The sequence below is a fragment of the Eschrichtius robustus genome, chromosome 3 (assembly GCF_028021215.1).
Source record: "Eschrichtius robustus isolate mEscRob2 chromosome 3, mEscRob2.pri, whole genome shotgun sequence".
Classification (NCBI taxonomy): Eukaryota; Metazoa; Chordata; class Mammalia; order Artiodactyla; family Eschrichtiidae; genus Eschrichtius; species Eschrichtius robustus.
This window is the reverse complement of record NC_090826.1, coordinates 128,788,300-128,806,090: the sequence shown is the minus strand read 5'-3', so window position 1 is coordinate 128,806,090 and position 17,791 is coordinate 128,788,300. Positions and strand designations below refer to the sequence as shown.

Genomic DNA, 17,791 nt, shown 5'->3' with positions numbered 1-17,791 from the left:
TCTCATGATCCTTTGCATTTCTGCAGTGTCAGTTGTAAGTTCTTCTTTTTCATTTCAAATTCTATTGATTTGAATCTTCAACCTTTTTCTCCTGATGAGTCTGGCTAATGGTTTATCAATCTTGTTTATCTTCTCAAAGAGCCAGCTTTTAGTTTTATTGATCTTTGCTATCATTTCCTTCATTTCTTTTTCATTTATTTCTGATCTGATCTTTATGATTTCTTTCCTTCTGCTAACTTTGGGGGTTTTTTTGTTCTTCTTTTTCTAATTGCTTTAGGTGTAAGGTTAGGTTGTTTATTGGAGACATTTCTTGTTTCTTGAGGTTGGATTGTACTGCTATAAACTTCCCTCCTAGAACTGCTTCTGCTGCATCCCATAGGTTTTGGATCATCGTATTTTCATTGTCATTTGTTTGTAGGTATTTTTTGATTTCCTCTTTGATTTATTCAGTGATCTCTTGGTTATTTAGTAGTGTATTGTTTAGCCTCCATGTGTTTGTATTTTTTACAGATTTTTCCTGTAATTGATATCTAGTCTCATAGCGTTGTGGTCAGAAAAGATACCTGATATGATTTCAAATTTCTTAAATTTACCAGGGCTAGGTTTGTGACCCAAGATATGATCTATCTTGGAGAATGTTCTATGAACACTTCAGAAGAAAGTGTATTGTGTTGTTTTTGGATGGAATGTCCTATAAATATCAATTAAGTCCATCTTGTTTAATGTATCATTTAAAGCTTTTGTTTCTTTATTTATTTTCATTTTGGATGATCTGTCCTTTGGTGAATGTTGGGTGTTAAAGTCCCCTACTATGATTGTGTTACATCATAGTAGCATTAAGGCTTTTAGCATTTGCCTTATGTATTGAGGTGCCCCTATGCTGGGTGCATAAATATTTACAATTCTTTTATCTTCTTCTTGGATTGATCCCTGGATCATTATGTAGTGTCCTTCCTTGTCTCTTGTAACATTCTTTATTTTAAAGTCTATTTTATCTGATATGAGTATAGCTACTCCAGCTTTCTTTTGATTTCCATTTGCAGGGAATATCTTTTTCCATCCCCTCACTTTCAGTCTGTATGTGTCCCTAGGTCTGAAGTGGGTCTCTTGTAGACAGCATACACATGGGTCTTGTTTTTGTATCCATTCAGCCAGGCTATGTCTTTTGGTTGGAGCATTTAATCCTTTTACATTTAAGGTAGTTATCGATATGTATGTTCCTATTACATTTTCTTAATTGTTTTGGGTTTGTTATTGTAGGTGTTTTCCTTCTCTTGTGTTTCCTGCCTAGAGAAGTTTCTTTAGCATTTGTTGTAAAGCTGGTTTGGTGGTGCTGAATTCTCTGAGCTTTTGCTTGTCTGTAAAGGTTTTAATTTGTCCGTCAAATCTGAATGAGATCCTTGCTGGGTAGAGTAATCTTGGTTGTAGGTTTTTCCCTTTCATCACTTTAAAGATGTCCTGCCACTCCCTTCTGGCTTGCAGAGTTTCTGCTGAAAGATCAGCTGTTACCTTTATGGGGATTCCCTTGTATGTTATTTGTTGTTTTTCTCTTGCTGCTTTTAATATTTTTTCTTTGTATTTAATTTTTGGTAGTTTGATTAATATTTGTCTTGGCGTGTTTCTCCTTGGATTTATCCTATATGGGACTCTGCACTTCCTGGACTTGACTGACCATTTCCTTTTCCATATTAGGGAAGTTTTCAACTATAATCTCTTCAGATATTTTCTCAGTCCCTTTCTTTTTCTCTTCTTCTTCTGGGACCCCTATAATTCGAATGTTGGTGAGTTTAATATTGTCCCAGAGGTCTCTAAGACTTTCCTCAATTCTTTTCATTCTTTTTTCTTTATTCTGCTCTGCAGTAGTTATTTCCACTATTTTATCAGCCAGGTCACTTATCTGTTCTTCTGCCTCAGTTATTCTGCTATTGATTCCTTCTAGAGAATTTTAAATTTCATTTATTGTGTTGTTCATCATTGCTTGTTTGCTCTTTAGTTCTTCTAGGCCGTTGTTAAATGTTTCTTTTATTTTCTCCATTGTAGTTCCAAGATTTTGGATCAACTTTACTCTCATTTCTCTGAATTTTTTTTCAGGTGGACTGCCTATTTCCTCTTCATTTGTTGGTCTGGTGGGTTTCTACCTTGCTCCTTCATCTGCTGTGTATTTGTCTTCTCATTTTGCTTAACTTACTGTGTTTGGGGTCTCCTTTTCACAGGCTGCAGGTTTGTAGTTCCCATTGTTTTTGGTGTCTGCTCCCAGTGAGTAAGGTTGGTTCAGTGGGTTGTGTAGGCTTCCTGGTGGAGGGGAGTGGTGCCTGTGTTCTGGTGGATGAGGCTGGATCTTGTCTTCCTGGTGGGCAGGACCACGTCCTGTAGTGTGTTTTGGGGTGTGTGTGAACTTATTATGATTTTAGGCAGCCTCTCTGCTAATGGGTGGGGTTGTGTTCCTGTCTTGCTAGTTGTTTGGCATAGGGTGTTCAGCACTGTAGCTTGCAGGTCATTGAGTGGAGCTGGTCTTAGCGTTGAGAAAGAGATCTCTAGAAGAGCTTTTGCCATTTGATATTACGTGGAGCTGGGAGGTCTCTGGTGGACCAATGTCCTGAATTCCACTCTCCCACCTCAGAGGCTAAGGCCTGACACCCAGCCAGAGCACCAAGACCCTGTCAGCCACATGGCTCAGAAGAAAAGGGAGAAAAAAGAAAGAAAGAATAAAATAAAATAAAGTTATTAAAGTAAAAAAAAATATTAAAAATGAAAAAAAATGAAAAAAAATTGAGAGAAAGAAAGAAGAGAGCAACCAAACCAAAACAAATCCACCAATGATAACATCTGCTAAAAACTACATTAAAAAAAAAAAAAAGGACAGACAGAACCCTAGGACAAATGGCAAAAGCAAAGCAATACAGACAAAATCACACAAAGAAGCATACACATACATACTCACAAGAAGAGAAAAAGGAAAAAACATCTATATTAAAAAAAAAAAGGTAGAAGAGAGCAACCAAATCAACAAACAAATCTACCAATGATAATAAACTCTAAATTCTAAACTAAGATAAACATAAAACCAGAAACAAATTAGATGCAGAAAGCAAACCCCAAGTCTACAGTTGCTCCCAAAGTCCACCGCCTCATATTTGGGATGATTTGTTGTCTATTCAGGTATTCCACAGATGCAGAGTACATCAAGTTGATTGTGGAGATTTAATCCACTGCTTCTGAGGCTGCTGGGAGAACTTACCCTTTCTCTTCTTTGTACGCACAGCTCCTGGGTTTCAGCTTTGGATTTGGTTCCGCCTCTGCGTGTAGGTAGCCTGAGGGCATCTTTTGGGAAGTCTGAGTTCTTCTGCCAGGGTTCAGTATGTTTTCTGTAGGAGTTGTTCCACATGTAGATGTAGTTTTTTTTTTTTTTTTTTTTTTTAAAGAAATTCACGTTCTTTTATTTATTTATTTATTTATGACTGTGTTGAGTCTTCGTTTCTGTGCGAGGGCTTTCTCTAGTTGCGGCAAGTGGGGACCACTCTTCATCGCGGTGCGCGGGCCTCTCACCATCGCGGCCTCTCTCGTTGCGGAGCACAGGCTCCAGACGCGCAGGCTCAGTAATTGTGGCTCACGGGCCCAGTTGCTCCGTGGCATGTGGGATCTTCCCAGACCAGGGCTCGAACCCGTGTCCCCTGCATTGGCAGGCAGACTCTCAACCACTGCGCCACCAGGGAAGCCCGTAGATGTAGTTTTGATGTATTTGTCCACGCCTTATTCCTACACCATCTTGAAGGCCCCTCCCATTATTTCTTCAAATAAATTTTTGTGCTGTTCTCTTTCTTCTCGTGAGATGTCTGTAAGGCAAATGTTACTCCACTTGATGTTGTCCCATAGGTCCCTTAAGCTATATTCACTTTTTAAATTCTTTTTCTTTTTGCTGCTCTGTTTTGGTGAGTTCCACTACCCTGTCTGCCAGAACATTGATTCTTTCTTTGTTTCATCTAGTCTGCTGTTGAAACTCTCTAGTGTATTTTTCAGTTTAGTTATTGTATTCTTTGGATCTTTGACTTCTGTTTAGCAGTTTTGTACATTTTCTGTCTCTTTGCTGAAGTTCTTGCTGTGTTCATTCATTCTTTTCCTGAGTTTGATCAGCATCTTTATGACCATTACTTTAAATTCTTTACAGATATATTATTTATGTCTGTTTCATTATGTTTTTTTTTCTGGGGTTTTTTTGTTCTTTCATTTGGAACCTATTCCTCTGTCTCCTCATTTTGCTAGGCTCTCTGTGTTTGTTTCTGTGTATTAGGTGAAACAGCTATCTCTCCCTGTATTGAAGGAATTGCCTTATGTAAGAGATGAAACTTATCATTTAATCTTGCCCTAACTCTTGGTTGTCTCTCAAGCCTGTCTGAGTGTCTAAGCAGTCTGATCTTTTTCTTGATAGGTTCCGTTTGTTGAGGTGCCAAGACTCTCTCTCTGAATTTTTTTCAGACTGTGGGGCCCAGATCACAATCCCCCCTGCTAGCCTCCAGAGACAAGCACTCTAGTGTCATCCACTCTGTGGTCCACACCTGCTCACAAGCTTTGGTGGGGCCCTGGGAGTGGCATGGGTGCAGGGTACCATCTGGCCAGCTTTGGTAGGAACAAAGGAGCCGTGCAGGGGCAGGGTGCATCCAGCAGTGCTAGTAAGGTAGGGGAGAATGCAAAAATGGTTCTGGCTGGTGCCTCCGTCTCCAGTGATAGTCCCAACAAGTTTCTGCTCCTTTGGCAGATGCTCTAAGACTAGCAAATGAAACCCTTTCACATATAGTCTAGGCAATTCCTACACTGCTGCTTTTGTGCTGGGTCCCAGGGTGAGTGAGTCTGTGACTGAGCCCTTTAAGAGTAGAATCTCCATTCCTACAAGTCTAATGTTCTCTTAGATGCAAGCCCTGTTGCTTTTCAAAGCCAGATGTTTTGGAGGCTTGGCTCTCCAATGCAGGTCCCAAGGGTTAGGGAACCTGGTGTGGGGCACAAACCCCTTGCTCTTCAGGGAGAAGTGTTCTATTCATGAGATCCCTTCTGCTTGTGGGTTGCCCTGCCAAGGGTAAGATGATGATGTCTTTGCCTCTCCTACCAGTCTCAATGTGGCCCCTTTATCCTTTGTTGTGGAGGAGCTGCTCAGCTAATTCTCAGGTCTCTCCCAGAGGGAGTTGCTCCACATGTAGCTGTGGATTTGTGGTGTACATGGGAGGAGGTGAGTTCAGAATCTTCCTACACTGCCATCTTGTACCACTTCAACCCATCAAATCTTATTTTTGACAGGCCACTCAAAACAAATCTTACTCTTCTGCTTCCAAGTTAATGATAATTAAATAAGGGACATTTGGCTCTTCAATATTAAATACCAAACCAGGTAATAAAACAAAGCAATGACAAATTTATCATTAAACATAAATTTGTTGAAATTTCACGTTTCTTGCTTAGGTAAAAAAATCTACCTGGGGAAAAAAAATCCCAAATGGAATCTACATGTGAAACCAGAGTCAACAAAGTAACACATTGTTGGTTAAGACAGAAATGACCATTTAATCATATCACCGTCTCAGGTAAAGCTATAATGATTCTAACGATCAGTTGTTAGTAAGAAATGAATGTGATTCAAGTTGTTTTTCCAGTTTCTTCTCAGCAAAGTTACCTGTTCTCTATAAGGATCAACATCTCCATCATTACCTCTGAGTATGCTTGAATGGTTGAATAAACAGATTTTTTGGTTTGGTATTTGAGCAATGTTTGCTGAACTTATCTCATCATAGGATTCATTTGGGACTCTTGTTAAAAATAGATTCCCCTCCTCAGAAGATTTTGATTCAATAAGTCTGGGCTGGTGTTCAAGAATCAGTATCTTTGGGGAGACCTTCACGATGGCAGAGGAGTAAGACATGGAGATCACCTTCCTCCCCAAAAATACATCAGAAATACATCTACATGTGGGACAACTCCTACAGAACACCTACTGAACACTGGCAGAAGACCTCAGACTTCCCAAAAGGCAAGAAACTCCCCATGTACCTGGGTAGGGCAAAAGAAAAAAGAAAAAACAGAGACAAAAGAATAGGGACGGGACCTGCCCCTCTGGGAGGGAGCCGTGAAAGAGGAACAGTTTCCACATGCTAGGAAGCCCCTTCACTGGCGGAGACAGGGGGATGGGCATGGGGGAAGCTTCAGAGCCACAGAGGAGAGCACAGCAACAGGGGCGCAGAGGGCAAAGCGGAGAGATTCCCTCACAGAGGATCAGTGCTGACCAGCACTCACCAGCCCCAGACACTTGTCTCTCACCCAACAGCCGGGACTGGTGGGGGCTGGGAGCTGAGGCTCGGGCTTCTGAGGTCAGATCCCAGGGAGAGGACTGGGGTTGGCTGTGTGAACACAGCCTGAAGGGGGCTAGTGCACCACAGCTAGCTGGGAGGAAGTCTGGGAAAAAGTCTGGACCTGCTGAAGAGGCAAGAGACCATTGTTTCGGGGTGTGTGAGGAGAGGGGATTCAGAGCACCACCTAAACGAGCTCCAGAGATGCGTGCAAGCCACGGCTATCAGCACGGACCCCAGAGACAGGCATGAAACACTAAGGCTGATGCTGCAGCCACCAAGAAGCCTGTGTGCAAGCACACGTCACTATTCACACCTCCCCTCCCAGGAGCCTGTGCAGCCTGCCACTGCCAGGGTCCCGTGATCTAGGGACAACTTCTCCAGGAGAACACATGTGCACCTCAGGCTGTTTGTAATGTCACGCTGGCCTCTGCCGCCACAGGTTGGCCCCACATTCCATACCCCTCCCTCACCCTGGCCTGAGTGAGCCAGAGCCCCCTAATCGGCTGCTACTTTAACACCATCCTGTCTGGGTGGGAACAGTTGCCCTGAGGCAACCTACACGCAGAGGCGGGGCCAAATCCGAAGCTGAACCCCAGGAGCTGTGCGAACAAAGAAGAGAAAGGGAAATTTCTCCCAGCAGCCTCAGGAGCAGTGGATTAAATCTCCACAATCAACTTGATGTACCCTGCATCTGTGGAATACCTGAATAGACAATGAATCGTCCCAACTATGAGGTGGTGGACTCTGGGAGCAACTGTAGACTTGGGGTTAGCTTTCTGCATCTAATTTGTTTCTGATTTTATGTTTATCTTAGTTTAGTATTTAGAGTTTATTATTATTGGTAGATTTGTTTATTGATTTAGTTGCTCTCTTCCTTTTTTTCTTTTTATATATAGATATATATATTTTTTTCCTTTTTCTCTTTTTGTGAGTGTGTATGTGTATGCTTTTTTGTGTGATTTTGTCTGTATAGTTTTGCTTTTACCATTTGTCCTAGGGTTCTGTCTGTCCCTTTTTCTTTTTTCTTTTTTAGTATAGTTTTTAGTGCTTGTTATCATTGGTGGATTTGTTTTTTTGGTTTCGTTACTCTCTTCTTTCATTCTTTCTTTTTTCTTTTATATTCTTGCTTTTTAATTTCTTTACTTTTAATAATTACTTTTTATTTTAATAACTTTATCTTATTCTATTTTTTTCTTTCTTTCTTTGTTTTTTCTCCCTTTTCTTCTGAGCCATGTGGCTGACAGGGTCTTGGTGCTCTGGCTGGGTGTCAGGCCTGTGCCTCTGTGGTGGGAGAGCCAAGTTCAGGACATTGGTCAACCAGAGACCTCCTGGGTCCACGTAATATCAAACAGTGAAAGGTCTCCCAGAAACTCCATCTCAACGCTAAGAGCCAGCTCCAGTCAATGACCTACAAGCTACAGTGTTAGATACCCTATGCCAAACAACTAGCAGGACAGGAACACAACCCCACCTATTAGCAGAGAGGCTGCTTAAAATCATAATAAGGTCACAGAGACTCCAAAACACACCACTGAATGTGGTCCTGCCCACAAGAGAGACAAGATCCAGCCTCATCCACCAGAAGACAGGCACTAGTCCCCTCCACCAGGAAGCCTACAAAACCCACTGAAGCAACCTTAGCCACCAGGGGCAGACACCAAAAACAACAGGAACTTTGAGCCTGCAGCCTGCAAAAAGGAGACCCCAAACACAGTAAGTTAAGCAAAATGAGAAGACAGAGAAACACACTACAGATGAAGGAGCAAGGTAGAAACCCACCAGACCAAACAAATGAAGAGGAAATAGGCAGTCTACCTGAAAAAGAATTCAGAGAAATGATAGTAAAGATGATCCAAAATCTTGGAAATACAATGGAGAAAATACAAGAAACGTTTAACAACGACCTAGAAAAATTAAAGAGCAAACAAGCAATGATGAACAACACAATAAATGAAATTAAAAATTCTCTAGAAGGAATCAATAGCAGAATAACTGAGGCAGAAGAACGGATAAGTGACCCGGAAGATAAAACAGTGGAAATAACTACTGCAGAGCAGAATAAAGAAAAAAGAATGAAAAGAATTGAGGAAAGTCTTAGAGACCTCTGGGACAATATTAAACACACCAACATTCGAATTATAGGGGTCCCAGAAGAAGAAGAGAAAAAGAAAGGGACTGAGAAAATTTTTGAAGAGATTATAGTTGAAAACTTCTCTAATATGGGAAAGGAAATGGTCAGTCAAGTCCAGGAAGTGCAGAGAGTCCCATACAGGATAAAACCAAGGAGAAACACGCCAAGACACATATTAATCAAACTATCAAAAATTAAAGACAAAGAAAAAATATTAAAAGCAGCAAGGGAAAAACAACAAATAACATACAAGGGAATCCCCATAAAGGTAACAGCTGATCTTTCAGCAGAAACTGTGCAGGCTAGAAGGGAGTGGCAGGACATCTTTAAAGTGATGAAAGGGAAAAACCTACAACCAAGATTACTCTACCCATCAAGGATCTCATTCAGATTCGACAGAGAAATTAAAACCTTTACAGACAAGCAAAAGCTAAGAGAATTCAGCACCACCAAACCAGCTTTACAACAAATGCTAAAGAAACTTCTCTAGGCAGGAGACACAAGAGAAAGAAAAGACATATAATAACAAACCCAAAACAATTAAGAAATGGTAATAGGAACATACATTATCAATAACTACCTTAAATGTAAATGGATTAAGTACTCCAAGTAAAGACACAGACTGGCTGAACGAATACAAAAACAAGACCCATGTATATGCTGTCTACAAGAGACCCACTTCAGACCTAGGGACACATACAGACTGAAAGTGAGGGGATGGAAAAAGATATTCCCTACAAGTGGAAATCAGAAGAAAGCTGGAGTAGCAATTCTCATATCAGAAAAAATAGACTTTAAAATAAAGACTATTACAAGAGACAAAGAAGGACACTACATAATGATCAAGGGATCAATCCAAGAAGAAGACATAACAATTGTAAATATTTATGCACCCAACATAGGAGCACCTCAATACATAAGGAAAATGCTAACAGCCATGAAAGGGGCAATCGACAGTAACACAATCATAGTAGGGGGCTTTAACACTTCACTTTCACCAATGGACAGATCATCCAAAATGAAAATAAATAAGGAAACACAAGCTTTAAATGATACATTAAATAAGATGGACTTAATTGATATTTCTAGGACATTTCATCCAAAAACAGCAGATTACACTTTCTTCTCAAGTGCTCATGGAACATTCTCCAAGATAGATCATATCTTGGGCACAAATCTAGCCTTGTTAAATTTAAGATAATTGAAATCATTTCAAGTATCTTTTCTGACCACAACGCTATGAGACGAGATATCAATTACCGGAAAAATCTGTAAAAAATACAGACACATGGAGGCTAAACAATACACTACTAAATAACCAAGAGATCACTGAAGAAATCAAAGAGGAAATCAAAAAATACCTAGAAACAAATGACAATGAAAACACGACAACCCACAGCGTATGGGATGCAGCAAAAGCAGTTCTAAGAGGGAAGTTTATATCAATACAATCCTATCTCAAGAAACAAGAAACATCTCCAATTAGCAACCTAACCTTACAAGTAAAGCAATTAGAGAAAGAAGAACAAAAAACCCCCAAAGTTAGCAGAAGGAAAGAAATCATAAAGATCAGATCAGAAATAAATGAAAAAGAAATGAAGGAAATGATAGCAAAGATCAATAAAACTAAAAGCTGGTTCTTTGAGAAGATAAACAAAATTCATAAACCATTAGCCAGACTCATCAGGAAAAAAAGGGAGAAGACTCATATCAACAGAATTAGGAATGAAAAAGGAGAAGTAAAAACTGACACTGCAGAAATACAAAGGATCATGAGAGATTACTACAAGCAACTGTAGGCCAATAAAATGGACATCCTGGAAGAAATGGACAAATTCTTGGAAAAGCATGACCTTTCAAGACTTTCAGCAAGAAATAGAAAGTATAAACAGACCAATCACAAGCACTGAAATTGAGACTGTGATTAAAAATCTTCCATCAAACAAAAGGCCAGGACCAGATGGCTTCACAGGCGAATTCTATCAAACATTTAGAGAAGAGCTAACACCTATCCTTCTCAAACTCTTCCAAAATATAGCAGAGGGAGGAACACTCCCAAACTCATTCTACAAGGCCACCATCACCCTGATACCAAAGCCAGACAACGATGTAACAAAGAAAGAAAGCTACAGGTCAATATCACTAATGGACATAGAAAAGAAAAACAAATACCCTATGCTAACACATATATATGGAATCAAAAAAAAAAAAAAGGTTCTGAAGAAACTAGCGGCAGGAGAGGAATAAAGATGCAGACATAGAGAATGGACTTGAGGACATGGGGAGGGGGAAGGTTAAGCTGGGACGAAGTGAGAGAGTGTCATGTACTTAAATATGCTACCAAATGTAAAATAGATAGCTAGCAGGAAGCAGCCGCATAGCACAGGGAGATCAGCTAGGTGCTTTGTGACCACCTAGAGGCGTGGGATAGGGAGGGTGGGAGGGAGACACAAAGGGAGTAGATATGGGGAAATATGTATATGTATAGGTGATTCACTTTGTTATAAAGCAGAAACTAACACACCATTGTAAAGCAATTATACTCCAATAAAGATGTTGAAAAAAAAAAAAGAATCAGTATGTTTAAGAAAGTCTCTAGGCATGTTTTATGATTATATACATCTGAGAAACCCAATGTTAAAAAAATTCCTTTTGGCATAAGATTCAGTTTGAACTGGGAAAGCACACATGGTAGATGTTCTTGCCATCCCCTTGACTGGTCAGCTTTTAGCAAGAGCCCTTTGGATGATCTCTGCTGGTGTGAGAGTCTGCTTTCACATATTCAAATTTTTCACTCCTGTCTGGAGTGTTCCCACTTGTTTTAACTTCTCACTTGGATGTACCTGATACATAATCCTAAAGTCACTGCTGTTGAGGTCTGAAACTTTTGTTTAACCATTTTGAGCAGGAATACAAGTTAGGGTTATAATTAGGGCCTTAGCTGCTTGGGAGTCACAGAGACCCAGGTTTGAATGTCAGTTCCTGCAGCTGTGTGGCAAACCACCTAACCTCTCTCATTTTCTGTTTGCTTGTCTATAAAATATAAATATAGTTATTGTAGCTAATGTTTATTGTATTCTAAGTTCTTTACATGAATTATCTCCCTGTATCTTTAAAACGGTACTATGAGATAATCATACTTTTCTGTTGCCCTCATTAGACAGCTGAGAAAAGTAAGACACAGGAATGTAAATAACTTGCCCAAGATGTCACACACCTAGGAGGTGGCAAGCTAGTTACTTATGTAAAAGATTATGGGAAGAAATATTTATAAATCTTCATAGCTGTCTATCTTTGTATTTTTCTAAATTTTATACAAATTCTGAGGGACAGCTAGCATTTCCAATATTTGGGTTTGGCTAACAGAATAAAATTAATGAATAAAATATATTCAACAATATACTTAAAGAGTTCTCAGAGTTACACTAGAGTGTCATCAAAAAGCCAAGCAAACAAATATGGTTTGTTTGTCAGAAAAAAAGTCAGCAGTAATAAGAGCTCACTCTCTGAAAAAGCAAGTGCTCAATGGTTAGAATAGAAGTGGTGTCTTGAAAAGAATCCCTGTCACTTATGTTTTGTAAAATGCTCTCTAATATCAGTGTATTGCTTTGAGAATAACAAAAGTATGGGCTACATACAGGACAATTGCTAGGTCCATAAGAAGAGATTCCTTCACAGCCTGGGTTGGCCACCTGGGTTAGGATAGTAATGACCTGGGAGAGACACCAGCCTATTTCTTTAGTTCCTGTATAGCAGCATGAAATACATTCTATCAAAGTTGCTTAGGAAATACCTCAATAAGGCCCATCAGTAGTATGATTCACCCTACAGTAGCAGCACAACTTATTCAAGAAACAAGATCTCACTTACTTTGAACCTCCACAGCCCTCCAATATCTTCAGTCTTCTCAAAGCAAGTGGGTTCGAGTCCCTCATCCACACAGCACTTCAGAGATATCAGGCCACTGACCCCAGCTCCAATCACTGCCACCTTCTTTGCCATGGTATCCTGTGAAGGAGTTGATGAATTAATGCTGCTTCACTGAGGCAAAAGGTAAGACAGTCCTTATGGTGTGGACAGTAATTGGCTTTGAATGCTGAAGCAGTGTAATTTAATAAGCAGCACTAATTGAATAAAATGCCTTACCAGTCAAATCCCAGTCTCCTCTTTCTCTTGCAAGAAGCCAAGTTGTGTCATGGACTTTGCTGCAAACCCCGTTTACGACGTCTTTTTAAATGGTTTAACATTTAAAAGCAACCTATCTAACAAAGCCAACAGATAACATATTACTAGGGATATGAGCCAATCTTCAGTTACGTTTTTCAGAGTGCTGAGCTTTTCCGTTTCAGCCGCTCTCCCCAGCTATCATCCTTACCTCCGTTTTTGCCTTTTGTTGCCCTCTCTGACAGTAGTCTTCTGTGTTGGTTGTGTGTTGGGAAGTAATCAGAAACGTTTGAAGAGCTGAAGGAGGCTGTGGGAAAGGGGAGGAGCTTGCACTCCTCTGGCATTCTGCCAGCTGAAACTCCAAGGCCTTTGTTAGGAGTCCTGAAATTAAGCAAGAGGCTTGTATTCTGAGGTCCAGGGTAAGGATGGAACATCTTTACAGTAACAACATTGTACACGTACCCATATATCATACAGATAGTAAAAATCCTTTTAATAATGGATTTAACCAATGCTCATTAACGAGTTTGTAAATATGGACAAATAAAAAGAAGTCAAAATTATCCCTTACCCCACCATACAGACATCACTATAACCACTGTTGACATTTTTGTATTTCTTTAATTTATATATATATACATACACACAAACAAAAATGGAATCATACTCTAAGTATAATTTCCAACTCGAGTTTTCACTTTACAGTATAGTGATAACTTTATATCTAGAGCAACATTTTTTAATGGCTGTATGATTTCCATTTTGTTGATGAATTAATTTCCCATCTAACAAATACTCGTTTCTATTTGTTAGGCACTATTTCTGACATATCACTGTGCCTGGATGAATGATCTCATAGAATTTACATTCCTAAAAGAATTTTTATTTAAGTATAGTTGATTTATAACGTTGTATTAAGTTCTGCTGTACAGCAAAGTGATTCAGTTATACATATATATGTATATATATGTATAACTGAATATATATATATATATATATTCTGGAATTTACAGAATATATATATGTATTCTGGACTTTACATTCTTGTTCTGACCTGGCTTTCTTAGACTTGATGACTTCTGGATCTTAGCTTACTGTGCTTACCCGTTCCTAGATTGCTTACCCTACCCAGACCCATACACCATCTTATGTCTCTGCTTGTGTATATGCTGGCTTGGATGAATCTAGTAGGACTTCTAATATCTTCCTGTTCATTGCTCTTTTTTGCCTTGATATAGAACTGGCTAACTTACCTTTGCCTACAATCTCAGTTACTAGCACTACCGTTAATTAAGAAAACTAAATCTAGAGGCTATAAAGCACATGTGTACCTTAGATATAGTCTAAATGATGAAAGTAAAGGATTTTGTTCTCCAGCCAACAAGACCAGTGGACCTAAGGACACTGAAATATTTTAATGCAAATTCATTCAACAAACATTTGTTGAACACCTCCTAGGTGCCAGACAATTCCTAAGTGCGGTAGACACAGCAGTGAACAAAAGAGTCAATACTCCTTTCCCTTATGGAGCTGGCTTTCTAGTGGAGGAAGCCAGACAAGCAATCAGTAAGACAGAATAAACGAGTAGCTGGTGATGCGTGCTGTGGAAAAAAATTAAACAGAGAACTAAGGTCTGGAGTGGAGAAGTGAAGCGTAGTTTGACATTTTAAAATAAGGTATTCAGGAAACATCATTTTCCTGATATTTCCAAAACTGAATTTGGTCACAGTAGAAGGTTTTCTTTGTCTAATAAATAAATCAACTCTATAGCAAGAGTAAAAGACACTTCAAGGGCAATGGTCAATGACTAAGAAACAAAAGAGCTGAACATGTTTCTTAATTAAAGAGGAAAAAAGATAAGCCACTTCACTGACATTGGGTCACAGATTTTGTAACTAATCTATGAACAGTTTTCCAATTATGTCTTCACTCTCCCTTCTCTAGTTAATTATGGTCTCGATAAAAGTCCTGTAATAATTTTACCTAACAAACGAAACACCCAGATACGCTAGCAGTTTTTTAAACTGATTGAACACTTGGGAGATGAATGAACTCTTGTGCAGATGGTCTGGTTCTCCCCCAGTAGGTAACCTATCTGGAGATATTAATACCGTTTTGTGTCCAATTGAACATACACCTATGTTCACAGCATCAACCATCAGCTTGGGAGCAGGCATCTTCTTGCCACTGGCACCAGCTGAGGAACTTGCTCAACAGACATTCCTGGCTGGCAAAGGGTACTTAGGTATGCCGAGGGCCAACAAGCCTCCTGGGGAGAACGGGTATATCCACAAACGAACCATAAAGCACCTGGCCAATTTTCTATTAGTGGACCTTTAGATTCCTTCTAAGTTTTTGCTATTATGAAAATGCTGTAATGAACACTATTTAGGTATATCTCTTCCACACTTACCATATCATATTCTCAGGATAAAAACCTAAAAGGGGAATTGCTGTATGAAAGTATATGCCCATTTGAAAGTCTACAGTGCTCCTCAAACTTTAAAGCATAAAACGCTTGGAGACCTTATTAAAATGCAGATGTGGATTTAATAGATATGGGATGGGTCTGAGAGTCTTCATTTCTAACACGATTCCAGATGATTCCAATGCTGCTGGTCCTTAGATCACATTTTGAATTGCAAGTTTCTACTATATTTTGACAAGTTGTCTTCCAGGAAGTGGATACTTTCTAATAGTATTTTATGTTTACAAAGTGTTTTAAAGTGTAAAAATACTTTTACATACATTAATTCATTTGGTTAGCTCAGGACCTAGGCATTATTACCCATCCTTGTCTTATGGATATGGAAACAAACTTGGCTTGGCTACTAGGAAGTTTAAGAATAACCAGGATGGTAATGAACTTCTTAAAACCTTGTCATAAGGAGCCACTGAAGAAACTTTTGATGTTTAGCCCAGAGGATATATATTGAAAAATATATTATAATTGCCTTCAAAATGGCTGTTACATGGAAAAGGTCATATAAGCCAATTTTGGGTAGACACAAAAGTCTATTCAGGATCAAATCTGTCAATGTTACAGAAAAGCTGTTTGCCTCAATATAAGGAAGAATTTTCTGGCTAACAATGCTGTGCAAATATGGAAGGGGCTGTTTTGTAAGGTAGTGAATTCTCTATCACTGTAAGTATTGAAACAGTTAGAAAACCGCTTGTTAGTACATAATAGAGGAATTCAGGCAGAGTGTGATAGTGAAGTAAAGTTGTCCTAACTGCAAGATTTTAGCATCTGAGATCCTGGATTCTGTCATTATCAACTGTAGTTTTTTTTTTAGTTTTTAAAAAAATATATATATATTTATTTATGGCTACATTGGGTCTTGGTTGCTGTGCACGGGCTTTCTTTAGTTGTGGTGAGCGGGGGCTACTCTTCGTTGTGGTGTGCGGGCTTCTCACTGTGGTGGCTTCTCTTGATGCAGAGCATGGGCTCTAGGCACACGGGGCTTCAGTAGTTGTGGCATGCGGGCTCAGTAGTTGTGGCTCACGGGCTCTAGAGCGCAGGCTCAGTAGATGTGGCTCACGGGCTTAGTTGCTCCACGGCATGTGAGATCTTCCTGGACCAAGGCTTGAACCTGTGTCCCCTGCATTGGCAGGCGTATTCTTAACCACTGTGCTACCAGGGAAGTCCCTATCAATTGTAGTTTTAAGATAGGCACAGAGTTGCTGAGAAGACTTTGGATTGGATTTGAAAGTATACTGGTTATTGTAAAGGAATGGGAGGCTGTTGGCACTATGTACCCCTCCACATGGCTGGGGTCCTGGAGTCACCTCCTGAGCCATTCCTGGAATGTTCTAAGCTCTCTTGATTATGGCTTCTCCCACGAAAACAATGTACATATCAGCCTTGGCATCTCTTTCTCTTTCCAGTTTTACTTTTTATTACATATTTCAACAGAAAACTTCTTAAAACCATGTGTCACTCCCTGAGAACAGGAAGCACAGAGCCAGGAGAACAAGTTTTCTCATTAAGTTGCTTTAGACCATTAGGTAAATGACAAGCTAAACTAATCTTATTATCCCTTGACTATGACCCAGTTTTATTGTTTGGATGAACCCATCTGTATCTCCTGTGTGATGTATATAGTCCCATCATTTCTATATGCTCTATATTTTCTGGGGCAGTTCTCTTTTAAAATAATCCTCCTGGAGCTTCTGGATTAAGAGAATGAACCAAGCAAGCATATTTACTACCCTTTCCAAAATCTCACTGAAGTGGTAGGAAAGTTATACAAACGAATAAATACATGACAGGTCTGAGAAAAGGAAATGCTCTTTGGACCAGATTTTTTAAAGTTTTATTGGGATATTGCTATATAATTCATTTATTTAATTTAAATAGTATAACCATTCAACTATTTAATTCAATGGTTTTTAGTATATTCACAGAGTTGTTCAACCATCACCACAATCAATTTTAGAACATTTTCATCACGCCCCCAAAGAGCTCCTGTACCCAATAGCAATCACTGCTCAATTTCTCTCCACATAGCCCCACCCCCAATTAGGCAAACAGTAATTTACTTTCTATTGCTATAGATTTGCTGATTCTGAATATTTCATATAAATGGAATCATATGATCTATTTTTTTCAGGTGTGAATGACTTCTTTCACTTAGCATAATGTTTTTAAAGTTTACTCATATTGTAGCATATATCAGTATTTCATTCCTTTTTATTGCTGAATAATATTCCATTTTATGGATACCACACTTTATCCATTCATCAGTTGATGGATGTTTGGATTGTTTCTGCTTTTTGGTTATTATGAATAATGCTGCTATATGGATTAATGTGTAAATTTTTTGTATGGACATATGTTTTCATTTCTCTTAGATACATATCCAGGAGTAGAACTGCTGGGGCATATGATAATGTTATGTTTAGCATTTTGAGGAACTGCTAAGCTGTTTCCAAAGCAGCTATAACATTTTACATTCCTACCAGAAATTTATGAGGATTCCAATTTCTCCATAATCTCTCCAACATGTGTTATTATCTGTCTTCTTGGTTATAGACATCCTAGTAGATGCAAAGTGGTATCTCATTATGGTTTTGATTTGCACTTTCCTAATAGTTAATGACATCAACTGTCTTTTAAATGGCCGACTCTCTTGGCCATTTGTATACCTTCTTTGAGAAATGT

General features: G+C 39.2%; 1 protein-coding gene across 1 annotated transcript in view; it reads right to left on the bottom strand.

The window, feature by feature from the left end:
• FMO2 (flavin containing dimethylaniline monoxygenase 2) overlaps positions 1-12,468 on the bottom strand; it is a 38,043-nt gene extending 25,575 nt beyond the window's left edge. Inside the window, exon 1 of the mRNA XM_068538378.1 lies at positions 12,334-12,468. Within this exon, the coding sequence (XP_068394479.1) occupies positions 12,334-12,465 (132 nt within the window). The 5' untranslated portion in view covers positions 12,466-12,468. The remainder of the gene's footprint in view (positions 1-12,333) is intronic.
• Positions 12,469-17,791: the final 5,323 nt, after the last annotated feature.